This window comes from Cryptosporidium muris, genomic scaffold (genome assembly GCF_000006515.1).
Source record: "Cryptosporidium muris RN66 scf_1106632373451 genomic scaffold, whole genome shotgun sequence".
NCBI classification, from domain to species: domain Eukaryota; phylum Apicomplexa; class Conoidasida; order Eucoccidiorida; family Cryptosporidiidae; genus Cryptosporidium; species Cryptosporidium muris.
Window position 1 is genome coordinate 129,611 of NW_002196575.1, and position 24,029 is coordinate 153,639.

Below are 24,029 nucleotides of genomic sequence, written 5' to 3' on the forward strand. Positions count from 1 at the left end.
AACAAAAAAGGAAATTATGAAGAGCAACCTGTACAACCACAATTTGAACATTCTATAGATATATTATTATTTAAATCTGCTTTTGGAACTCTACAAATACATGTAGTTCCATAATTTGTATTAATATTAGTTATACAATTCATACAGCATAAGTATTCATAACCTGGTTTTTTCCATTTGGTTATTAATTCCCTATCTCCATGGCCTTGTTTTAAGCAATATTCATATAATTCTTTATTTATTGATTTATCTATATAATATAAGTTATATAAATAACGGCTTCTTAAGTGATTTATTTGGAATATAGGCCACATCAACTCATTTTTTTTTCTACCTTGGTGTAATCCTTTATCAATATTTCTCATCATCTTTTCAAATTCTTCAAGTCGATCCTTTACAATTTCCCAACCTTCTGGAGGTGGTATTGATGTATAGGTTCTGACCATAGAATATTTTATAATAATAAATTTAAAGGATTCTATTGTTAGTAAAATTGAAGTCAGCGGTTACTATTTTAATATTTGGAAGTTTTGATGCACTTAATATTAGGATATTATAAAAGTTAATATATCTATTAATGAAGCATAACTAATATAAACATGCAAATAACCTTATATTTAATTATATTTTAATTATTTCATTTAAATAACTATATGGTTTATTATTATTAAATATCTATAATACATCTATTAAAGTCCAAATCTAAAATCTAAAGAAACTCTAAAATAATCAAATTAAAATAAACATTTAACTAGTTATTAGAAATATATTAAAGTATCATATATATATAAGTTTGAATATTAAAACTAATAAGAAGAATTTAAATCAAATAACTACATGAAATACTATAGAGCAATATTTAATGAATATAAATATACAGATAAGAATTAAAATAAAACTGTAATAAATATCAATAATTATTATTTAAATTATTAATGACTTTTAATCATACCTTTACTCTTCTTACGTCTCTTTCTAAATCTATTATTATTTGTAGAACGATTTCTATTATTATTGTGTGAATTGTCATTAATATTCTTTAAATCAGAATTATTAACTGCTGATCCTAAATCTTCATCACTCATTAATACAGAATTTAATGATGTATTACAAAGTGATCTTCTATTCTTTATAATATTTTCCCACTTATCTCTGGCCTTCAAATATAAAAGCATTGTACAAGTAGCATCTTCAACAGGACAATGAGAACCTTCTTGAATATTTCTATTTAAGAGATATTTTGAAAAAGTTTTTAGTGAAACTTTTTGTCTAATATATCCATCTGTTTGTGATTTATTAATTAATCCACGATCTAATAAAGAATTAACTAGCATTCTTCTAAGAGGATAATACATTGCAGTATCACGAATTTCAGTATCTGAAGGTTTCCAATCTAAAACCTGTAAATCGTTACTTACATCATGACCAACTATTACTAGTCCATATTCACTATGTTCTCTATAATGTTCAACTATATGAAGAAAACGTTGTCTGACAGTTTCAAAACATTCGCCATCCTTTAAATCATTCCAAGTTAAACCACTCCATTTTGTCCTAAAATTTGTTACTCTATAACTAGGGCGTACAAATGTATCCATTAATAGTTCCAGTTTGTCATTTACAACTGCTATTCTACCTAATACAGATATTTGTCCTTTATCACCACATCCAACCATCTCACAATCCACAGATAATGCTCTTGGAAATACATTAGTTGGCATTTATTTGATTCCCAAAGAGAAGACTTCTAAGAAGTAATTTCTAAAATTTAAAAAGTCCCAACTTTACTTTTATTATACCCAATATCTTCTCTAATAATAGGCTTCTAAGTAATAGAAACACGTATTAGGACCGCTCAGTCACTTATGCCATATTTTACTTTTCAATATATCTAATATCTATTTAGATCATTTAAAAAAAATTATTAAATTTATTATATTATTCTTTTACAAATATAGTGGATCTATCATGGGATTTTATATATAATTAGCTTTTGATATTATAATGAAGATATGGAGATCTGATGCTGCAATAATACACGCTAAAACAATCTTACATTATTTAAGATTATTTCTAAGTATTACTTTATATTGAGATTTTTTAATAATAATACTCATTATATTTAAGGTGTCATTGGATTTTATTTATAAATGTATACAAATTTCAATTATATCTAAACTAGATAAATAGGAATAATAATAATAAGTAATATATAATAAGTTGATTACATAATATATAATAATATTATATATAAAATAGATATTTTCTTAATATTAGAAAAGACATATTTTTTAAATTAATGATCAAATCTTAATTATAAAATACTAATGATATATTATTAGTTTATGACAATATTTTATTGTAATATATGTATACATATAATAAAATCAATTATATTAGAAATACTAATATTATAGAACAAATAAGATATAATTGATAATAAATTACTTCAAATTTTTAAAGATCACTTTGTTATAGAATACAATTATTATACATTAATGGTTGAATTATAATCATTTAAAGTATAATTCACAAAATTAGTATCTATTAGATATCTTTTATAAATTACTTGATAATAAATTTAAAAGATTTATTATTAAAGTAAATAATAAACAATAATGAAAATTCAATTACATAATTTTTTTAATATTGGTATAGTTTACGTCTACTACTAACAGAATATACTTTAATTAGCAAATAAAATTACCAAATTTTAATTAGTTATAGACTTTAAATTTAAATATTATAATATTCCAAAAGTATATTATATAATTATAATATTTATTATCACTACTATTGTTATATATACATACTTGAATATATTAGTATCTAAAGTCTAAATTTACTAGCAAAGACTTCATAAATATCAATTTCTCTTTTTTATAATATCAATAAAATAAAATTGATAATAGTTATCAAAAGATAATTTACTAAGTATTAATATATTTAATATTATTAAATTGAAATATATGAATAAATTTATTATATATATTAAAATAAAATAGTTCTATATTATAAATCTAATTACCTAATAATTCAAAATCATCTAAGGTATTATTAAATTTATCTATAGCTCTTTTAATCTTAGATCCTTGAGACCAAGTTATAAAATCTTCTATATCTCTAGATACATGATATGCTGGATCATAAATTACATTTGGACCTATTCTAATATGTCCCTGCTCAATAAAAGTTACAGCATCTTTTAAATCTGGACAGAATTTCAGTTGAACTAAAACTACAGCTAATCTCCTTCTACAAAATGCTGAAGCTGGTAAATGTTCGATAACTTCTAAACTCATTCGAGATGAAATTACTCCCATATGATATAATTTATTTAATAATTCACTAGTTGCCTTAATTCTAAATTCATCATTAGGATCTAACTTTCTTAAACCACTAACAAGTTTTGTAATATATCCACATAACCTATTGTACTTAACATAATCCTCTCTATCCTGTATATAGTAACGACGAGCTATTTTTGTCTCCCTTTCATTATACTCACGTTTCCAAGAATATAAATTAACTTTTTTTAATAGTTTCTGTTCATGGTATTTTAATTGTCTCATATTTAATATTATTCAATATAAATCTTTACTATACTTTATTATTTCCACTTCTAATATTACTTTCAATTCCATTATTCTTCTTTCTTTTTATATAGTCATCTAATAATAAGCGCGATGGTACATATACTTAAGCGTGATTTACTAGTAATTAAATCTTAAAAATTTTTATAATTGTGAAATAATTAATATAATGGATAATGGTTATTTTACGAATTATTATAGTAACATAAATATAAAGAGATCATTTCCCGAAGAAAATAAAGATATATTAAGTTTTAAGCAGGAATATCAGAATACCTATAGATTGCTAAAATATGAGTTTGAAAAACTTCAATCTCATGAAGATAATGAAATAAACAAATATATTGATAATTGTATAGATGGAATAAGAATGATGAGAATACCTGAAGAAGTCGAATTTATGATTAGTAAGGAATTAGATGAGAAAAGTGATAAATATTTAGATTTTATCAAACCTGAAATACTTGAAAAAACATTGTCAAAAAAATCTAGAAATTGTAATAAAAGATCTTCTAGATTTGCAGGAAAAATCAGTTCAATTCCAAATACTATTAGAACTATAGAAGAAATTATAGACGATAGAGATATAAATAATGTATTAAATTCTTATTTATTAACAAGGACATGTTCAAATGTCAGATTAAGACGGCAATTCGTTGGTATGAATAGTATAATATATCCTCATGAAATATCTAGAACTAAATTAGAGAATAGAAATGATAAACAAAAGTTGAAAAAAGTGGATAAAGATTGTTTGATAATAACAGTTTCTTTCTATCACCCAATACGAGGAATGAAAATGGCAGAATTTGATGTTCTTGAATATCAAACATTAGCAGAAATCAGAGATGCTTTTAATTGTGATGATTCAAAAAGAGAAGAAGAACTTTTGAAAGTAAAAACAAAAGGAGCTTGTTTTTTTATAGATGGGGTATTATATCCAGATTTAAGAGAAACAGAAGATGGGATAATTAATTATGCAACTTATTTAAAAGGATATTGTAATACAGTAAACATAATAGGTAATAAGGAGGAAATTATTCCAATGCACAAACGTAAATTAAATGAGATTTCAATTCCTATCAATTTACCATGTTCATTTTTACATTCTGGTGATTGTGAACATCGATTTACTTTTACAAATATAAGAGTATATCAAGAATGTATTGATTGCCCATATGAAGATGTTTATCCACTGCAAATTTACTCACCAAGTACAATTCTAACCTTCTGTGAAATATGTGGAATTAATTTAGCCAATAAACTTATATTTAATGCTCTTAATCTACCTAAGAATCCCAGTTATTTGTGTGATTCATGTACATTTGCCTTTCTTTATGATAAAGAAACTAAAAATCCATTAGAAAACTTCATTATTTGCAATATTAATTCTAAATTACCTAATTCAAGTGGATGTAATACAAATTTCAGCTTAGAAACTCCAAAATGATGAAATATTTATATATAACTTTTTTTTTGAGTATCATTCCAATACTTAATAAATTTCTTATAATCCTCTATACTTCTTATTACAATAGGTATTTTATTTATATCACTTTGAATATTTAATAAATAATCTAGATAATCACTCATATTTTCAATATGATCGTGATTATTAATATTTTTAGAAGTAACATTATTAATAGTATTAAATATATATTGATTTGGAATAATTTTTATTTCTGTTATATAAAAGGGTAAACTGAATATCATTTTAAGTAAATGGTATGTAATATTCCCAGTTGTAAATTGAGGTCCATAATGAAATTGACTGTAATAAGAAATTCTATATAAATTAATATTATTAAGTATTATATTTCTTGTTGATAAGTTAAGGCATTTATTTGGATTCCATTTAAGTATACAAGAACCATTAGTATTTGCTTCTTCCATAAAAACTACAACTGATCTTGGGCTATTTAAATTTGATAAGAACATTGTAGAATTTGTTAATATTGTAACACTATAACTAATTTGAATATTTAATGAATATAAAATAGCTACTAGAGGATTTTTAATACAAATTAAACATGATTTTCTAGCAAACATATATTTCGGATCTTTTAATAAAATTAAATATATTAATATATCAATAAAACTTTGACGATTTGAAAATACTAATTTACAACATTTCTCATTCCCAAATTGATTCTTCCTAATATCTAATTGCAAATCATTGAATCTCGTTTCTATATTTTCATTGATCCATATACAACCAAGTAATAGTAAGACTATCCTTGATAGTCCTGGTACAAGTATTGAACTAAATATTACACGAAGATAATCAAAATATATAAGGTCTAAGATTGATAAAAATAATGCAAGAATAATAGATGTAGGTACTAGTATTAGAAATCGTAGAATTAGTATAGGTAACACCATAATATTAATCCACTTCTTTTTATTAGTTTCCCAAGTAGGTACAAAGGGATTAATACCCGTTGAGCTGTCAGCAAATTGACGGTATTTCTCCATATAATTGTGGAATTTAGAGTCCTACTTTTTTAATAAATAATCCTCTCTTAAACTGAAATATAACTAATTTATATTTTATTTAATAGAATTTCCTAGATGTAATATCATGATAATCACAATTAGTAGGGTTTTGATCAGCGCCTTAAAAAAGGTAGTGGTAATAAACTGTCAGCTCTAAGAAGTATGACCTCTCATTGATATTGTTAGTTTACCTTACAATACTAAAGATTTTGAAGTTATCATTTAGTACATAATTTATATTTGTAGTATTTGCAATAATGGTAAGCCACTTAATAATTATATTTTTATATTTATGCCCTTACATAAGATTGCTATATTTTGAATAAGAGCTTATATAATTATTGAGGTTATTTTCTTTAATTTTTGTTATAACTAATAATAATTATGAATATTTTATTTTCAGCTATTTTTTAATTTCCTACAAACTTTAATTGACAAAAGTATTGTTGTAACAGTAGAGTTAAAGAATGATCTACAGATAACTGGTACATTACATAGTATAGATCAATATTTAAATATAAAACTTAATGAAATATCAGTTAATCAAAATGAGCAATATGTTCATATGAATTCTCTTAAAAATTGTTTTATTAGGGGAAGTGTTGTACGCTATATTTTCTTTCCACCTTCTTTGGTTGACATAGGATTACTACAAGAATCTTGTAGAAAAGAAATAAAAGCAATCCAAGAAACTAAGGATAAATTTAAAGCATAGTTTATGTGATATGATGTTGATTGTTTTAATATCAGATTGTATATTGGAACTTTTTCTTGAGAAGTTTTTACTTGAGCCTGAGCTTGGTTGATAACCTTTTTTAAATCAAAAAGTATATATTTAACTTTATAAAAAGATATTAACATATTTAAAATGATTATAGAAACTTCATTAATAATATAATTTTTTTGAAATGTTAAGTTTTAAAAATTTTGTTATTTTACAGCTACTAAGGATGTTGAGAAATATACAAGATTATGGAATATATTTCTATAATATTTAGTAATGCTATAAAAAAATACCTTATTAAAGTTTATTTTTATATTATTGAAGGTTATTTATAAATTGAATATATTCATTAAATTATTAGCATATCCCGAAATATTAAGATTTTACTATTACTATTCTGTAATATCTTTTTGTAATTTACACAAAAAAAAACTTTAAGATAGAGATATTTTTACTAATAATTAATAAATACTTTTTTTTTACAACTTCGTAATATATTATCTGATATTATGGTTATAAATTCATTGTAAAATAAATTTAGCATATTTTTAATTATTCTAACTACTTATAAATTAATAGTTGATTCTTTATGATTTTGATTTTAGAAGATAAATTTTGCTCAATTAAATATATATATTATAAAATATATATTTACTTTTAAACAAAAACTTAATGAATATAATCCAAATTAATATAATACAGATTTTAGAAAGCTCAAATTAGATTATAATTAATAAATCTACTATTAAGGTGATTTTACCTACAATTTTAATATAAATATATTTCGATAAAATAGTTATAATATTTAATAATCCAAACTATACAATTTTAAATTTATTTAAAGAAGATCTCATAATATCAAACTAATTATATAACTTAGTAAAATAATGCTCAAACATTTTAAATACTAATTCAAGTATAACTTTCTAAAAAGATTATATCATCATTCTAGATTACAAGACAATCTAATTAATATCAAATTTAATATATTTCATATTAGATAAAATGACAAATTAACTAAATATTGCGATTATTTAGATTTTATACAGATCTTAATTATTTATTAAAATAAATTGCAAGTTTTTTTCATTGCATTATCTAGCTAATAATTAACAAACTATCATAACCTATATATACTAATTGTATAGGTTTTGTATATTTATAAAAGGAAACTAATAGTATATCAAACTTATTACATATTTTCATGACTTAAACAACTATCAAGAAGATGTTAATAAAACAAATATATTTAGACATTATTAATAACTTCCTTATTTATCTTTTTAGATTAAAATATATTGGACCTGAATAAGTAAATATTCAAATAATTTAAGTTTTATTATAATATTTGAAGAGATCAAAAAAAAAAAAAAAAAAAAAGAATGATGGAACTTTTATAATGTCAGTATAAAGCCACTTTATACAAGTAATAAGTCATAATTAACTTTAAGTATAAATATATATCCAATAAACAGAAGAAAATATATTAAAAATGATTACTTTTTAAAAGAATTCTACTTGAAAATTATGACTGTTTAATCTTCATATCAACTAGAAGTATCTAAACATTATAAATATTTTCAAATAGTTTTAAGTAAGAAGAGAACTATATTACCTTGAATAGATAAATATGGTATGAAATTACATAATGTTCCCAAATTATTCTGATGAAAAATCAAGTTAAAATTCTAGCTTGATTACAAAATATAATAACATCTCCTAACCCCTACCAACTACTATTTATTATTATAAAAACTTATTTTAAAATGGAAGTAGTATTACTTGATAGAATCCCAAATTCCATTTGAATTATTTTAAATAAAAGTAATTAAATAGTAATAATTACTGCATTGTCCATATATAATTAATATTTCTAAGTATTTTATTATAAATTTCTAAGACAACATCAAAGTCTGTAGTTTCTCAGCTAAAGCTAATTGTACCTTCGTTAACTCTGTTAGGCATCCAATTATTAAAGAATCTTGAATTCCAACCTGCTTAGCCGCATTAAATGCATGAGGGTCAAAGTCATATATCATATGGATTGCCTGATCTATTTGACGACCAATAATTGAATTGGCTACAATCTCACCCTTTTGTACTTTCTGAACGTAAACTAGACACTTTTGTACCATTAAAAGTAACTTCGAAATCAGTGTATTTAAATTAGCATAAGGATTAGTTGCTAAACTATTCAGTGGAAGTACGGTACACAATTCATCTTCTGGACCCAGTATTGTTCGTGGGAGAATCTTTGGAGGTAATCCCAATGCATTATAATGGTGTTTATCTAATAAAGGTTTTATTATATGTGATATATGAAGCCTTTCACATGTACTTGCCATAATATCCAAAGGTATAGATTGGAATGCTGAAATGGATGAACTAGACCATGATAATGGAATTTGTGTATATGCTGAAACAGATATCTTCCCATTAGAAAATGAAGAATCTACTAATATATGAATTGGATCAAGAAGTAAAGGTGTTGATTGAAATTTAGAACTAAAAGTATCTGTCCTAAACCAATTATGTACTGCACAACTTACAGGAGTAATTGATGTTCCTGTGCTATACCAACCAACTACCTGCAATTTTGAATTGACTTTTTGTTTCAGTTCGAACATAGTTTCATGAGTATCAATCATTATAGATAACATCCCATCATCTGTAAATGAGTGCTTATCCACAAAGCAGTCTGATATTAATATATTTCCACTCTCATTTACATAACCTAGTAATGTACCTAAAACCAGTTGATGTCCAAGTTGGCGACGAACATGAGAATCCAAAATAGACAGTATAACTAATGGGCTTATTCTACAATGGGGTGAAGTTGCATGATTTAAAGGACTCAATGTAGCTGTAATATCTCCAAAATTTGAAATTAAATAACCATCACTTTCATACGGTAAGTCACAAGTATTATAGAGACTCATTGTTATATAATATCAAGAATAGGAAAACAAAATCTAGATTTGTCTAGTCCTCAAGATATAATGATACTTAAGGACTTATTTAAAATAGTTCTAAAATAATTATAAACAAATCCCTAAGTTTCTTCAGGTTTCTTGTATACTTCAAAACTCAGCCAGATCAAATTACTTCACTAGAGCTAAATAAAACCGCACCTTTGTAGACGGCGGGTAATCTTACAAATCTAAGATTATTTTTGTATGTTTTAACTATACCCAAATATATAAATGATAGCTTTAGTTGTCATATATTTGCATATAATGCTAGCTTATAAATAAAGAAAACATCTTTATCCTACTATTATACATACTAGCAGAAATATAAATAACACCTACTTCTGATAAGATCTACAAATGATATATTTTTCTAGACCGCTCACAAATCCACTAATCAGAGCACTTTATGATAAATTCTTATTTTTTATTTATACTCAGCTAATTATATAGCTTATTAATTAGAAACATTTATTTTTATTTTAAATCATAAGATTCACTTTAAGTTTCCTTACAAAATGACTAGGAATGGGGTAACTGGTCCAGATGGTGCACATATATTGGTAATCTTGTCACATCCAGGGAAATCAATAGCAAATCAAGCAATAATTGATACTCTAGTTGAGAAGTTTGGCCAAAATATTCAGGTCAGACACTTGAATCAACTTTATCCAGACCAGAAGATAGATATAGAAGCTGAACAAAGAGCCTTAATTAGTGCAGAGCTTGTTATCTTGCAATTCCCAATGTATTGGTATAATATGCCTCCCTCATTAAAGAACTGGCTAGATTTGGTTCTCTCCTATGGATTTGCATATGGAACCTCGTATAAACTTGAGGATAAACTTCTCCTTGTATCTATTACCACAGGGGGTGAGGATAAAAAGTATGAAAAAAATACAGTAAATGACTATCTAATGTCTTTAGAATCAACATCAGAATTTATTAAGATGAAGTTTGCCGGTATACTAGCAGTTCATTCAATGCTATTAGTGCCAGGATTAGTGGGAGAGGAATCTGATATTAGGAAGAGAGCAAGTAACCATGCAAAACAAGTCGTCATCCCGAAAATTGAGAGTTTATTATCTAGATAGTACTTTTGTATACTTTATAGAAGTTAGTTCTTATTAAAATAAGTTTTGAGTACTAAATACTTTGTGAATATCTAGAAAATATCTTTGTCCATAGTCTTCGTCTTTACCTAATAATATTTTTCTTAATAAATAGAAATTTAGCTTAAATTCTGGTAGGAGTTTCAAGATATTACATTTAATTGCAAATATACTTGAACTGCATAATTTTTTTTTCTAGGGAAAAAAAGTTTGACACATCAGCTTTGGCTCCACTTTCGTTATCTCAGGCTATAATTTCCCCTGAATTCAATCTTGACAAAATTTTTATTGTAATTCTGTTGGAAAACACAAAAAGTTATGCCTCATAACACTCCATATGCTTCTCAAAAAAGGAATTCCTTGATATCTACTTCGGTCAAGGCAAAATTAGTACCTTATATATCTAATTACTACTCATTACTGAACGATTCACCGAAATCTTTGAGTGAGCTACATAGCAATGAAAAAGTTATTTTAAGATGGCAACTTCCTCAGCAACTTTTTGGGAAATCTTTAAAACCTCATGGATCAACATTAACAGATGATAATATGTTATACATAAGAAGTTTTGGGTATCAATCTGTGTTAAATCTTTTTTGCTGTCTACCTACAATTAGTTGCAACATACCCGTAGAAATATTCGACATTCATCAAGTAACATCTGAATTATATATTGTAACTATTCATGGAACAATTATAAATAATGGTAATAATTACCCATTCTTTCAGATTTTTCATATCATGGACCTTGACAGGGGTTTTACAATTATGAACAATATATTTTTCGTTTATAACAAGGTCTTTGAATCTTTAGAAAAAAAATTAGCTCGGAATGATAATAATAATACTGAGGATAATGGGCAGATAGAGAGTTTAGATTTATCAAATAATATAACTAACAAAGATGTGCATAATACAGAAGGTGATGGAGGTTCAGTAACACGAACATTTCCTACATATCAAGACCAGAAATTAAAAAAAGTAAAACCTCAAATAAGAATTATTATAACTGCTCCGAATAGTACAATTACTGATAAGGATATTACAACAGCTATAAATAATCAACTTAAAAGTGTAAATGATGGATATGCTATTGCAGTCCACAGAAATCATAAGAATATAATTGTTCAAGTAGACTCAACTCAATCTTCTGAAATTCTTTGCCAACGTGGAATCTACATACAAGGTGTAAAATATAAGGTTACTTTTGTTAATACACACTTAAAGAAGCATGCTAACCATAAGCACTCACAAGCTAAATCTTATTCTAAGGAATTAAATAACACAGTCAAACAAGAAGCTAGTAAAGCTAATGAGGATAATGATGGATGGATTACAGTAAGAGGTACAAGTAAATCTAGAAAAAGTAGTAATTGTTAATTAATTGATTGAGTTGATATTGTTAAGATCTTATTAATTACTTAGTTTTCTAATCGACATTTTGGAATTCTAGAAAACGACTTATAAGTTGACTTTTCATTAGGTACAACGTTCGATGCAGATTTTATTGATGGAATTTTTGTCTGAGACACTATCTTCTTTTTTGTATCAATAGATTTCTTTTTATACATTTCGTTGTACTTAGATGTTATATTCTTCAATTCAAGGACTTTATTTGGGACTTTTACACTTTGGCTTTTTCTTTTGAGGTATGGTCTAGGTTTCAGTTGAGTAGAATCATTTCGTTCTTGGTATGTATTATTACAAACTAATTTGTTTTCATTATCTTTACTATTGGGAAAGAAATTAGATTGTGTTCTAGAGTAGAAATAAGCTGATTCGCTAAGCTCACATGTAGCTACTTTTTCACTGTATAAGGGTGTATGAAATATATCACTAGTACTAGTTTCTGATGAAGTTTCTGCTAAACTGCTGTTTGGTGTGTAAAATTTTATATTGTTATTTCCTGATTTCTCAGGTGTCTTAAGATATTCACAGTATAAATTGCTAAATAACTGATCAATCTGGTCTCTCATTTCTTCATTAACTTTATATTTCAGCTGCTTCAAATGTTCTCCCACCTTCTCATAACTCTTAACTACACTATATTTAATGAAATGTTCATTAATTCTTAGAGAATTATTGTTAGTATTTAACCTATTGTTTTGGTTTACTCTTCTATCTTTAAATTCACATAATTTACCTGGTAAGTTATTAAATACCCTACTAGCATATCTAATATTTTTTGCATATGCATTAGATTTCGGTATATTTGATACCCAGCTTTCCACACAATTTAGCAGCCGATCTAATTCTTGTATATATTGTTTCTTATATTGGTTAACTTGCTCATATAAAGCATTTATCCATGAATCATTACAAATATCTTTAACTTCTCTATTATGTTCTCTATCTTTAATTAGTTCATAAAGATCGTATATTGAAAGTAGTAAACGATGAAGGTGGTAGCATATATTTAAAGGAATAGTCTTGTTATCCTTGTAAAAAGGATGCTTTAAGAAAGTTCCTTTTAATGTACCTGAAATAATACATCGAGTTTTATATCCCAACCAAACTGCATGAAGTTTTTTGAAAACTTGTCTTTCTTGGTTCCAATAGGCAATGCACTGTAAGAGTGGGATATTATTATTTTCAAAAGTTTCAGTTATATTACACTCAACTTCATTTCTAGTTTTTGCTTCATGATCAATATCACATTTTATCATTGAATTACTTACTTCATTAACTATTAAACTACATTTATTTTTCCCTGTATATTTAATGTACTCTGAGTTTTCATTTACTGAAGTATTAAAAATGCATTTATGTTTATAATTACGGAATGCCTTCTGTATTTTAATAGCAGCTTTTTCATACTTGTTGTCCAGATAATTTTCACTAGCACGAGTACAAACTGGATATTCTAGCAGATTTAATGAGTCTCTAGTATTCATATATTTTATATTATTTTCTATTTTTGTTTGAAATTCGGAGTTGGAATTGTTTATTAAAGAGCGTTGTTTAGACGGTATTAATTGTATATAATTATAAGGAATTATAATCTTATTAATTGTAGAAGTTCTCAAGTGAATAAAATGCTCTAGATGATTATATCTCTTTTGAGAAGGTAGTAAGCTTGAGTAGCTGGATTTCAAAGAATATGATGAAGAACTATTAGATAAGGGAGAAATAGAAGATAATGAAGATATAGAGTGCTGTACTCTACAATTATCTAATATAGGAGTGCTAAGTTCGAGACTTTTGGAGTTTCTTGCATCATTTCCCATATTTTAGTATAGCATAAGTTAAACACCAATATCTTTTGTATCTGTTATTTCCCAAATTTCCCTTTATTAACACCAAATTTCATACAAATTACTATAACTCAATTTATTTCACAAATTTATCCGTTTATTATATATTTTGTTTAATTTATTCAAGGATTTATAATACAATAAAAATGTGATTGTGTAAGTAATACATGTAAACCACGTAAAAAGTGCCGCCTTATTTGTGGCGGGTAATTCCACGATCACAACTATAGACTTCTACTTAAGGAACGATATCTAGATACAGTTGAAGGGGATCTTGATCTCCTTCGTCTATACCTATGTCTCCTCATATGAGATATTGATTCACAATGGTCTGAATATAAATTGTATATGTTTCTTCCTTTATGTCCTCTTCGATTCTTATTTCTGCCGTAACTATCTGGAGCTGTATAGCCACAACTACTTTCCGAATCATTATTAATCCTGACTTCTTCCATATTACCATTAGTTGCATTACAGTTGTAATATGAACCATAATTAGATCTTTTCCCACTCTTTGTATAATATTGTTCATTAGAATTAAAATTAGCAATAGTGTCTCTTGGTGAATAATCATAGTATTTAAAATATCTGCCTTTCTTATTTTGTTTACCAGATGAATACTTAGAAGGTTTAACTAGTTCAATATCACATTCATCACTTTTCTTATTATTATTTTGTTTTTTTGCAAATAAATTATTTCTTAAACTACCATCTTCGTTTATTTTAAGGGCCTCCCTAAATTTATGGAGTTCTTGTTCCTTTATATAAGCTTGTTGGTGGGCATCAAGATTAACTATTTCATTTATATCTTTACAATCTATATGTGCAGAATTATTGAACTTTTTCATTAGCTCATTTCGCTTTTGAGATACCTTATTTTCTAACTCCTCACCAGTTAGACCTCCTGCTGAAAGTTTTTCTAAATACAGTACAACTTCAAGTTCAATTTGGCGTAATCTCTGATGTTCTAAAAGGTCTGGATCTGGTTTTATAGATAATTTGGTAGTAAGAAAGTTGTTATTTCGTTCAAAGTTAGACCTTGGCTTATAGAATGATAGATTTTTTTGTATATATCCACTAGTGCCTGAGCCTCTAGCAGTAGCCAAACCAATTCCATTGTACATAATTCCCTATTAAAAAGGTTCACCAGTATTATTCTAGGAGATAATCTTGGCTATTTCAATAGGCTTTTTTGCATCAAGCGGTTAATTCGAGGGCATTAAGCATGGAGGCAACTGACACCTAGGCCAAATTAAGGCTGCAATAGTAATAATAGTTGATAAGATATACAAATTATATTGCCATAGTTTCAAAATTCTATATTTTGGCATCAAATACTTTGATATAGAAAAAATTTTGTGGATTAATATTGCCAACAAGTAATTTAAAAGAGAAAATAAATAAATAAGTAGAGAAAGACATCTTTGCTATAGATTAATATATCATTTCACACAATGAATAATATTAACTTTATTATAAATATTTCATATATACATTAATAAAATCCCAATATTCTAACTATTGCTAAAAAAAAAATTATATTTAATCTAAGATCTCTAAAAGCAATAATATAATTGAATTTTAGAAAAAACACAATTAATAGTTAAATATTTCATTTTAGAACTCTTGTAACATATCTTATAACTAGATTAAAGACCTCGAATTGGATAAAAAGTGTACAGTTGCAGATTTCTGATTATCACTTGGAAGTAATATAGCAGCAATTGAGCCACTTTTCATTGAGGGAGTTTCAGTTGGGTTTAATTTTTTAATTTCTACTAGTGTTGGTGTAGAAAAATCCCAAGTTTCTGAAACACTAGAAGATAAAGAATTTTCTAAACAATTATGCTTTTTTTGTCCCATAAGTTGTACTTGTTGAATATTTGGTTCTGTTTTATCCTCTATTAAGTGGAATGTCTCAATCTCTGATGAACTATCTATAAATGTTCCATCTAATGTAGTGGTCTTATCAATATTTGGATGAGATATCTCAGAAATTAAACTTTTCTTTGGTGGGTATTTCAATTGCCAATTATTGAAGATCAGATCGTCATGTATACTCAGATCAGATATATTTGATACTAATGAATTTGAACTGCCTTCCATTCTTTTCAAAGAATTGTATGATGATGCCCCAGTAACAACTGTATTTGAATTTACAAAGCTATTACTATGTGTATCATCCAATTTATTTATATCATCTAAATTAGAATTGGAAAAGAATTTTTGTATAGATTCTTCAGGTTTTAAAATTGGTTTAACAAATAAGTCATTTTTAAAATTATCTTTATTAATAAATTCTTCTTTGACTCCATTAAAATCTAAATCCCATCCTCTTACACAGTGCATTGACATTGCATGTTTCATTCTAGTCCCTTTAATTCCAGATTTGTGATTATATTCATTGGGATTTGCAGTACTTTCATTGTCAGATAATGTATACATTTTGTTTGAATGAGAGCAAACATTTGCCTCAGGATATAATTTTGAGTCATTAAATAGAGGTTCATTCAAACTATGTAGGCTAGAAGATTGTATATATAAAGTATTTCTTTCTGCCAACATACCATAGCTATTACTGTAAGTCATCTTTGGATTTAAGTATGAAGAGGTATCATCTTTCTTTTTATTTATATATCGGCCTGCCTTTGGTCTTAGTTCCACTTCACCATGTGCATGTCTACATAAGATTCCAGCATCGCACTTTACTCCCATTTTCCAGTATCTGCAAACAGAAGTTTTGTAGAAGTCAGTGGTAACTCGTAACTCGGTGGTGCCATGGGCATAAGGACAGGTTATACCCATTGTACAAGATGAGTTCAGCCAAAAAGGACACAGTTTTGTCTTTTTTAAATTCACAGGGCTTCGTAATTCCTCATAACCATGAGCAAAACGACAATCTACTCCTCTTTTACAAGTTCCTTTACTATGCATTAAACAAAGTTTTGTCTTCCAAAATTGGTCATGTATAATATTCTCAGTTAGTTTATTATCTTCATTTAAATCATTGTAAGCTTCATCCATCAAGCCATCGCCATGTGTGCCGAAGTAGTTATCTTTGGAGAAATTATCTAGGGATAACTCCTTTGAGTTACTATTTAAATGGCTAGTCATCTCTGGCTTGGGAAAAGTACTGAGAAGAGCATATAAACCATTCAGAAAATTTAACTAAAAAAATTATAAGAAGGGAATTTTTTGTTTTTTAGTATTCTATAAGATACTTTCAAAAGCTTTAGAAAATATATATACTCTGTTAAAATTGCCTTAGAGCGGAATTTCTGAAATATTATAAATTTAGGTTTCATATAAGCGCCAATAATTATTTTCTACAAGTTATTAGACTCAATGTCAGGATTTCAAAAAAAAAAAATTAATTTAAAAGCGCTTAGAAACCCACCTCTCCAGACCGCCTTATTTTAGTATGATTATCAGGGGCTAATAAAGAGGTAAGTATCGTACAGCTGTTTTGACAAATATTGGAGTGACTGTGGGTAGAAAAAGAAAAGTAATTAAAATAGACTAAAGATCAAGACTTTATAAAGTAATTAGTTGATGGATTTTATGTTCTGCCAGTATTAGGGAATTATTGAGGTTTGCATCTAGAAAGACCTTAAATAGAGACAGTATATTAGAAGTTTGGAAATGACTGAAAATATTACTGAAGAAGATGCAAATACTAGAGAAAAGGAGGTGCAAAAAGAAAAGGATCTTATGTATGATAAGGAACTACAAGATGAAACCATAGAGGATAAACAGGGGACAGGACTAACTGATAACACAACAAAGCAACCGGAAAATATAAATAGCACTGATAATAGCGCAACTATAGCAGTAGTAGCTGCTCCTGAAATAAAGATCCCACGTGGACGTGGTAGACCACCTCGTAATCTAAATAGAGGTGATGTTGGCTTATCTGGGTTAGTTGGGATAACCTCAATATGGGCTGATGATGATAAACCCAAGGGAAAGCGAGGTCGACCTAGAATAAGACCCTTAGAGATAGAAGAATCTGTAGAAGTAAAACAAAATAAACCTTTGAAAGTTAAGAGACCTAAAGGACCTAATGAAATTCTTTTAGAAATTGTACGTAGATTATATAAAAGAGATCGTCAACAAATATTTGCTGAGCCAGTAAATGCTGAGCTAGTTCCTGACTATTACCAGGTTATTAAAAATCCTATGGACTTTTCAACAATGAGAAATAAAGTTGTTCAAGAAGAATATAAGGATTTTGAGTCTTTTGAAAGTGATATAAGACTAATTATTACCAATTGCTATACCTACAATAGAATTGGGACAGTTGTATATAGGATGGGTCTAATATTGGAAGAAACTTGGGATAAAAGTAAGGAAGCAAGTCGTAATAAATATCTTCAATCTTTTAAAAATATTGAGGAGTATGAAGAGAAGAAAAGGCTAGGTGAGATAGAAAGTGATTCAGAAGCAGAACCACAACCAATATGGACTCCTACACCTACATCACCTCCAGCCCAAGAATCACCAAATCCTTCAAATCACAGATCTATGATAACAAGGAGAATGGAAACAAGGTTATCTTCTTCACATTCTCCATGGTCACTTAGAAATTCAGATCGTGACTCAAGCAATATATCTGACATAAATAAGAGAAGTGCTAATCATAATATATATAATCAAAGTGGTGGAAGTTCTAGTATCTGTAACAACAAAGAAGTACCTACAGTATCTGCTTCATCTCCCACCTTACCAAGTCAGTCTAAGGGTCCTACACTAGCTGACATTTGCCGTGCAGATGCTACTGGAATTAAGGAGAACCTTGAAAGACTTCGAGCTGACAAGGTAGATCCTTTCTCAATGCTATTGAAACAACTTGTTACTCAACCTTGTATTAAGACTCCTACTGTAGATGATTGGTATATCTTTGATAAACAATTACCTTTTATTAAATATAGAGAATCTGTAAGTCGATTTATTGGTAAAGAAAGTATTCAACTCCTAAAAAGTATTATGGATATTGATATAGCCTTAATGGAGATTGATCCTTATCCTGCGTTTATGAAATATCCACTTAATGACATGAGATTACTGGGGATTGATACTGACGACTTTGTTCAGTTTAATAGTAGTTTATCTGTAGATGGTAGCTTCTTACTTGGAGTTGGTGAGAACCATATTAAACTAGCCTTAACTTTACAAGATGAGTACCCAGACATAAATTTATCTCCTTTAAGGGAACTAGTTACCAAATATACTCAACATCCTCTTTTACTACAAAGTAATATGTCAAAATATCCGAAATATACTCAATCTAATAATAGTAATTCAAATATATATCAATCTTGCTCAAGTTCTATAATAAATAGCAATACTATTGCTTCTAATTCTCTTAACAGATTTCCTCAGAACTATTTGGTGAATAATAAATCAATGACTCAAACTAATCCCACAATCTCAACTAAATTAGAAAATTCAGAATTATCTCAGACTTATTCTTCTATTTCTAAGACAGATTCATATAATCTTAGTGAATTGACAAATTGTGAGGGGACTGTTACTTCACGTACAACTATCTGTGATAACCATGGAGAATCAAATCAATGCTCAATAGATAATATAAGCAATTTACAATACCAAAATATTCAAACACTACCTAATTACCATAGTAGCAGCATTAGGCAAGCCTATGATAACTTTTATGATAATATTCCCAATAAAATTGCTAAAGTAGATCACATTACAGGTGCTAATTTTAGTTACTCAGGGTATGATAGAACAAATCATGGTCCTAATATTACAGCCGGAAATTCTCATCAATCCCATTCTGATATAACTACACTCCCTACAAAATCTATTTCATCATCTAATATGGCATATCATAATACAATGCATGATTCATATTGTATATCAAAATCTCGACTACCACGTGAAAGTACTCCTCATATAGCAAATAACAGGAGTCACAATATACTATACCAACAGCATGGATATAATATAGCAGATAGTGCAAATCCTGGAAATAAGCAAAATGACTTAATGAAATCAAAAGGAATCTTGCCTACACAGGGAAGTATCAACTATTCATCTACTAATCAACTAGGCTTGTCAAATAGGAGTGAATATAGAGATGGGAATTCTGATATAACTATGTACCCTTATAATAGATATAGTCCAAATGTAAAGGAGTTCCTAAATCCTGACATACCAGCCTACTATAATAGTGAGTTGCAATTCCATAGAAGCAGTTATATATACTTAGATAACAACTCTTTAGTTCCACATAGACAGTCAAGTGATGTGCAAGTTCAGCAGCAGAGTGGCTATCAATGTAATACTCAAAGAACACAGCAGACAAATTCAAAGTTACAGTCACATCAATATATTCATTATGATAACCCCTCTTACCCTAATATACAACTACCACCAAATCAGCTCTCACAGCTACTTTATCTTCCAGGTGGACAAAATTATAATATGCAGCCTAAGGGTGGGCATTAAATTAAACCCTTCACTAATTTCTTACTTTTTTGAAAGGTCTTTGATATTTTGAGATATATATGTGGTTCCTTATAATCTGGTCTTCGAGAAAAGTCGCATTTCAGATTTTTAGGTTCCCATGTGGACTAGATGAATGATATTTACTATAAAGTATACATAGGCTGCAGAGTCTTGAGCGGGCAGAACTCGCGCAACTCTCACGCCGCCTGTTTGTGTGGTAGGTTAGAGGATTTAGTATAAATACTAATGCCAACTACTCTGAATTATTGTAGCTTTGACTATATATGTAGGAGTGTACTCTAATAGAGCATTTCTTTTTTAAAATGACAAGAGCTCCCTTTCAGTCAACCTCTCCTAGGAATTTGGAGTTTCTCCCAAATTTGACAAAATTAGGTGGATTAACTGACACAAGTAGTATTTCACAAAACAAACTTGAAAAACAACTTCGGAATCTGCGCAAAAAAGCAGAAAATGGGGATTATAATACTATAAGTAACCAAACAGAAAACTCCTCAAACTCTGGAGAGCAGGTAAATGCTATATCAACTAGTAACTCAACTTACTTACCAATTACTAACACACCTAGAGGAAGTTTAATATCAACGTTACAAGCAGAGTTAGCTTCTTTAAGAAGAGAGCATTCGACATTAGAGAAACAGTATAAACGAGAGTTCTTAAAGAGAGCTGACTTAGAGAATCTACAACAGATTGTGAAGGATCAAAAATTACAAATACGTGAATTACGAAATCAACTTTCTGATGAGAAACGTCGATTATTGAATAAAGAAAAGATAAGTAAGAGTAATAGTTCCACTAACTTGAATACTGTTGAACAATGGAAGGAAAAATACATGAAAAGTGAAAATGAGAAACTCTTGAAATGTTCACAATTAACTGAAAAAGAGAACCAATGTATACAACTCTTAAGAAAAGTAGATATTTTGCATGATCAGCTAAAAGAATTCAAATTGTTGAAGGAACAAGTAAAGGATCAGAATTTGTTAACTAAGGAATTACAAAGTAGGGAAAGATGTCTTATAGAACAAAATAAAGTTAATTTAGATAAGAGTGTAGAGGTTGAGATTCATTTAGAACAAATGAATGAATATCAGATGGAACTGATAAATTTAAGGAGTCAGGTTGAAGAATTAACAAAGGAAAAGAAGATATCTGAAGAAGAAAGAATTAAGTATGTTGAAGATCATAATATGAAGAATAAACTACTTGAAGTTGAGAAGCTAAATGTACAACTTGAAAAAGATATCCAAGATTTACATTTAGTGGAGCAAAGACTTAATAATGAGGTATCAAGACTTGAAGATATTAATCAGGTAACAACTAGTGACTTTGAGGAATTAAAGTTTACTAATAAATTAGTTCAAGAGGAATTAGACAAAGTAACAAGTGAACGAAATGAATTGTTAAATTTGAATTTAAAACTTAAAACAAATATCTCAGAATTAAATATTGAAAATAATAAATTAAAAGAGGAATTAAGTGAGTTAAATAAAAAGCAAGAGCAAACAATTTCAGAAATTTCCAAAGCAAATGCTTTATTGAAAGAGTTTGAAGGTATAGGGCTTGAGAATAATCAATTAAAAGATAAATTAAACATTAATGAGACTGAAATAAAAGAGATGAAGTCTTATATTAATAATTTGGAATTGAAAATAGACAAATTTAAGATAGAGAAACAGATTATTCAGCAACAAAAAAGTGAAATTAATGAACTTAAAATACTAAATCGAGCTAATGAGGTTAGACTCAGTGAGATGTCAGATCTTAAGACTAATCTTGAATCTGAAAATAAAAAAAATCAGGAAATTATTGATGAAATGAAAAAGAAATATGCAACACTTGAGTTAACTAAGATTAATATACACTCAAACTACGATTCAACTATTAAGGAGCTGGAAGAATTGAAAGAAACTAACTTAATATATGGAGTTCACATTTTTGAGGCAAATAAAATTAATATACTCTTAACTCAAGAGTTAGAAGAAAGCAAAAAAATTGGCGATAGTTTACGAGGTCGTTTGACTCAAGTTGAGGAGGAATTAAGAAATAAGACAGATATAACTATAAATTGTGGATGTGAGGAATTGTTAACTAAGAATCAGAGCTTAATAGAGGAACTGGATAGTTTGAATTCTGAATTTGAAAAAACAAGAAATACTACAGTAAATGAGAAGATGCAACTTTCTCAGGAAATTGATCATTTAAATAATAAACTTAAACAGCTTCAAGACAGGAAGGAGGAATTAACTTCTGAACTTAAAAATAAGGAAATAGAACTTAATAAGTTGTCGGAAATTAACAAAACTATTAGTGAGAAGGAATATAACTTGAATATGGTAAAAGAAGAGCTTACAACATGTCTTGCTGAATTGGGAGATCGCAATCAATTACTAGAAAACACTAGGAATGATCTTAACGAACTAAAAGAACTTAATACTACACTTGAAACTAAGGTTACTACTTTGATGACTGAGATAAATTGCAGGGATCTAAGAAATATAGAGCTAAGGAATGAGTTGAAAAAGTTACTTTATGGGAGTGAACAAGCAAAGGATTTTATTAATAGTTGCATTAGAAAAAGTGAGGATACTGACCTTCCATATATAATAGAAACTATATCACAATATATAAGAGATATGGAATCTAAATGTGTAAATTTAGATAAGTATAATTATTTGAAAGTTGAATACTCAATAGAATATCAGAATGGAATAGAAATAATAGATAATTCACAAGAATGTAATGTAGATAGTGTAATTAGAGAACATCTAGAGGAATTTAGAGATCAAAATCGGAGATTTCTAGAAAGAATATTTACATTGGAAAATTTAATAACTTATATTTCAAAAGAGAAGGAATCCTTAAATATGCGTTTGCAGGAATTTGAAGGTTATAACTGCAGCAACTTACTTAGAAATTGTAACGATCATTCAAATTATTTAACACCTGTGTCACCAGTGGATACAGCTAGTTATACTAGGCCTAAATGCGATGTATTAAATTATACTGATGCAAACAACAAAGTTAAACATAAATACGTACAAAATTTACGTAATGAAATATTATATCTTAAAAATATGAATAAAGAATTAATTGATCAACTTTCAAAAAAAGAGATCTTATTATTTTCATGTACCAGATATGAAAATAATGTTGATTTAAATAGTGATTACTATAAATTACGACTTGAGAGACTAGAAAATGAGTTGTTAAATATATATGCAAATATGATGTATAACAACCAGGGAGATTATTGTTTAGAAGGAAAGTCTAAATGTAAAACTTGTAAATATATTGAGGATATGTACCACAATTATATAAATAAATAACCTATCTATATTCTGTTATACTTTTTCTGAATTTATATTAAAAATTTCACTTATACTTCA

General features: G+C 27.6%; 14 protein-coding genes across 14 annotated transcripts, besides 34 other annotated features; 6 read left to right on the forward strand and 8 right to left on the reverse strand.

Moving 5' to 3' along the window:
• Window positions 1-14: 14 nt before the first annotated feature.
• Window positions 15-446, reverse strand: CMU_032990 (G10 protein, putative; the record flags this gene model as incomplete). The annotated part of the gene is made up of 1 exon (XM_002141227.1): window positions 15-446. The coding sequence occupies one exon, from the start codon at window positions 444-446 to the stop codon at window positions 15-17; it is 432 nt and encodes a 143-aa protein (XP_002141263.1).
• Window positions 225-276: a sequence feature (AT_rich).
• Window positions 447-448: 2 nt separating the features above from the next.
• Window positions 449-473: a sequence feature (AT_rich).
• Window positions 474-611: 138 nt separating this feature from the next.
• Window positions 612-683: a sequence feature (AT_rich).
• A 38-nt stretch (window positions 684-721) lies between these two features.
• Window positions 722-806: a sequence feature (AT_rich).
• Window positions 807-854: 48 nt separating this feature from the next.
• Window positions 855-937: a sequence feature (AT_rich).
• Window positions 933-1,721, reverse strand: CMU_033000 (exonuclease family protein; the record flags this gene model as incomplete). Its single annotated transcript, XM_002141228.1, has 1 exon — window positions 933-1,721. One exon carries the CDS (start codon window positions 1,719-1,721, stop codon window positions 933-935), a length of 789 nt encoding a protein of 262 aa, XP_002141264.1.
• A 188-nt stretch (window positions 1,722-1,909) lies between these two features.
• Window positions 1,910-1,943: a sequence feature (AT_rich).
• A 242-nt stretch (window positions 1,944-2,185) lies between these two features.
• Window positions 2,186-2,247: a microsatellite.
• Window positions 2,248-2,462: a sequence feature (AT_rich).
• Window positions 2,463-2,556: 94 nt separating this feature from the next.
• Window positions 2,557-2,651: a sequence feature (AT_rich).
• Window positions 2,652-2,729: 78 nt separating this feature from the next.
• Window positions 2,730-2,788: a sequence feature (AT_rich).
• Window positions 2,789-2,876: 88 nt separating this feature from the next.
• Window positions 2,877-3,020: a sequence feature (AT_rich).
• CMU_033010 (U3 small nucleolar ribonucleoprotein IMP3, putative) lies at window positions 3,021-3,572 on the reverse strand (the record flags this gene model as incomplete). Its single annotated transcript, XM_002141229.1, has 1 exon — window positions 3,021-3,572. One exon carries the CDS (start codon window positions 3,570-3,572, stop codon window positions 3,021-3,023), a length of 552 nt encoding a protein of 183 aa, XP_002141265.1.
• A 145-nt stretch (window positions 3,573-3,717) lies between these two features.
• Window positions 3,718-3,764: a sequence feature (AT_rich).
• On the forward strand, window positions 3,763-5,043 carry CMU_033020 (uncharacterized protein; the record flags this gene model as incomplete). Its single annotated transcript, XM_002141230.1, has 1 exon — window positions 3,763-5,043. One exon carries the CDS (start codon window positions 3,763-3,765, stop codon window positions 5,041-5,043), a length of 1,281 nt encoding a protein of 426 aa, XP_002141266.1.
• Window positions 5,044-5,051: 8 nt separating this feature from the next.
• Window positions 5,052-6,068, reverse strand: CMU_033030 (uncharacterized protein; the record flags this gene model as incomplete). Its single annotated transcript, XM_002141231.1, has 1 exon — window positions 5,052-6,068. One exon carries the CDS (start codon window positions 6,066-6,068, stop codon window positions 5,052-5,054), a length of 1,017 nt encoding a protein of 338 aa, XP_002141267.1.
• Window positions 5,205-5,254: a sequence feature (AT_rich).
• Window positions 5,381-5,412: a sequence feature (AT_rich).
• Window positions 5,655-5,691: a sequence feature (AT_rich).
• A 55-nt stretch (window positions 6,069-6,123) lies between the features above and the next one.
• Window positions 6,124-6,153: a sequence feature (AT_rich).
• A 21-nt stretch (window positions 6,154-6,174) lies between these two features.
• CMU_033040 (LSM domain-containing protein) lies at window positions 6,175-6,804 on the forward strand (the record flags this gene model as incomplete). The annotated part of the gene is made up of 2 exons (XM_002141232.1): window positions 6,175-6,225; window positions 6,493-6,804. 2 exons carry the CDS (start codon window positions 6,175-6,177, stop codon window positions 6,802-6,804), a joined length of 363 nt encoding a protein of 120 aa, XP_002141268.1.
• Window positions 6,359-6,383: a sequence feature (AT_rich).
• Window positions 6,437-6,489: a sequence feature (AT_rich).
• A 96-nt stretch (window positions 6,805-6,900) lies between the features above and the next one.
• Window positions 6,901-7,027: a sequence feature (AT_rich).
• An 80-nt stretch (window positions 7,028-7,107) lies between these two features.
• Window positions 7,108-7,173: a sequence feature (AT_rich).
• An 85-nt stretch (window positions 7,174-7,258) lies between these two features.
• Window positions 7,259-7,295: a sequence feature (AT_rich).
• Window positions 7,296-7,434: 139 nt separating this feature from the next.
• Window positions 7,435-7,512: a sequence feature (AT_rich).
• A 65-nt stretch (window positions 7,513-7,577) lies between these two features.
• Window positions 7,578-7,656: a sequence feature (AT_rich).
• A 209-nt stretch (window positions 7,657-7,865) lies between these two features.
• Window positions 7,866-7,888: a sequence feature (AT_rich).
• Window positions 7,889-8,126: 238 nt separating this feature from the next.
• Window positions 8,127-8,163: a sequence feature (AT_rich).
• Window positions 8,164-8,172: 9 nt separating this feature from the next.
• Window positions 8,173-8,196: a microsatellite.
• A 354-nt stretch (window positions 8,197-8,550) lies between these two features.
• Window positions 8,551-8,581: a sequence feature (AT_rich).
• A 39-nt stretch (window positions 8,582-8,620) lies between these two features.
• Window positions 8,621-8,658: a sequence feature (AT_rich).
• An 11-nt stretch (window positions 8,659-8,669) lies between these two features.
• Window positions 8,670-8,708: a sequence feature (AT_rich).
• CMU_033050 (Mov34/MPN/PAD-1 family protein) lies at window positions 8,709-9,752 on the reverse strand (the record flags this gene model as incomplete). The annotated part of the gene is made up of 1 exon (XM_002141233.1): window positions 8,709-9,752. One exon carries the CDS (start codon window positions 9,750-9,752, stop codon window positions 8,709-8,711), a length of 1,044 nt encoding a protein of 347 aa, XP_002141269.1.
• A 548-nt stretch (window positions 9,753-10,300) lies between these two features.
• On the forward strand, window positions 10,301-10,876 carry CMU_033060 (flavodoxin-like fold family protein; the record flags this gene model as incomplete). Its single annotated transcript, XM_002141234.1, has 1 exon — window positions 10,301-10,876. The coding sequence occupies one exon, from the start codon at window positions 10,301-10,303 to the stop codon at window positions 10,874-10,876; it is 576 nt and encodes a 191-aa protein (XP_002141270.1).
• Window positions 10,877-11,212: 336 nt separating this feature from the next.
• On the forward strand, window positions 11,213-12,274 carry CMU_033070 (uncharacterized protein; the record flags this gene model as incomplete). The annotated part of the gene is made up of 1 exon (XM_002141235.1): window positions 11,213-12,274. One exon carries the CDS (start codon window positions 11,213-11,215, stop codon window positions 12,272-12,274), a length of 1,062 nt encoding a protein of 353 aa, XP_002141271.1.
• Window positions 12,275-12,315: 41 nt separating this feature from the next.
• On the reverse strand, window positions 12,316-14,121 carry CMU_033080 (IQ calmodulin-binding motif family protein; the record flags this gene model as incomplete). Its single annotated transcript, XM_002141236.1, has 1 exon — window positions 12,316-14,121. One exon carries the CDS (start codon window positions 14,119-14,121, stop codon window positions 12,316-12,318), a length of 1,806 nt encoding a protein of 601 aa, XP_002141272.1.
• A 251-nt stretch (window positions 14,122-14,372) lies between these two features.
• On the reverse strand, window positions 14,373-15,272 carry CMU_033090 (uncharacterized protein; the record flags this gene model as incomplete). The annotated part of the gene is made up of 1 exon (XM_002141237.1): window positions 14,373-15,272. One exon carries the CDS (start codon window positions 15,270-15,272, stop codon window positions 14,373-14,375), a length of 900 nt encoding a protein of 299 aa, XP_002141273.1.
• Window positions 15,273-15,605: 333 nt separating this feature from the next.
• Window positions 15,606-15,653: a sequence feature (AT_rich).
• On the reverse strand, window positions 15,631-17,391 carry CMU_033100 (zinc finger, CCCH type domain-containing protein). The gene has a single exon (XM_002141238.1). The coding sequence runs from the start codon at window positions 17,260-17,262 to the stop codon at window positions 15,793-15,795; it is 1,470 nt and encodes a 489-aa protein (XP_002141274.1). The 5' UTR covers window positions 17,263-17,391; the 3' UTR covers window positions 15,631-15,792.
• Window positions 15,674-15,695: a sequence feature (AT_rich).
• Window positions 16,420-16,448: a sequence feature (AT_rich).
• Window positions 17,392-17,506: 115 nt separating the features above from the next.
• Window positions 17,507-17,529: a sequence feature (AT_rich).
• Window positions 17,530-17,790: 261 nt separating this feature from the next.
• On the forward strand, window positions 17,791-20,622 carry CMU_033110 (bromodomain-containing protein; the record flags this gene model as incomplete). Its single annotated transcript, XM_002141239.1, has 1 exon — window positions 17,791-20,622. The coding sequence occupies one exon, from the start codon at window positions 17,791-17,793 to the stop codon at window positions 20,620-20,622; it is 2,832 nt and encodes a 943-aa protein (XP_002141275.1).
• Window positions 20,623-20,945: 323 nt separating this feature from the next.
• CMU_033120 (uncharacterized protein) lies at window positions 20,946-23,969 on the forward strand (the record flags this gene model as incomplete). The annotated part of the gene is made up of 1 exon (XM_002141240.1): window positions 20,946-23,969. One exon carries the CDS (start codon window positions 20,946-20,948, stop codon window positions 23,967-23,969), a length of 3,024 nt encoding a protein of 1,007 aa, XP_002141276.1.
• Window positions 22,081-22,109: a sequence feature (AT_rich).
• Window positions 23,970-24,029: the final 60 nt, after the last annotated feature.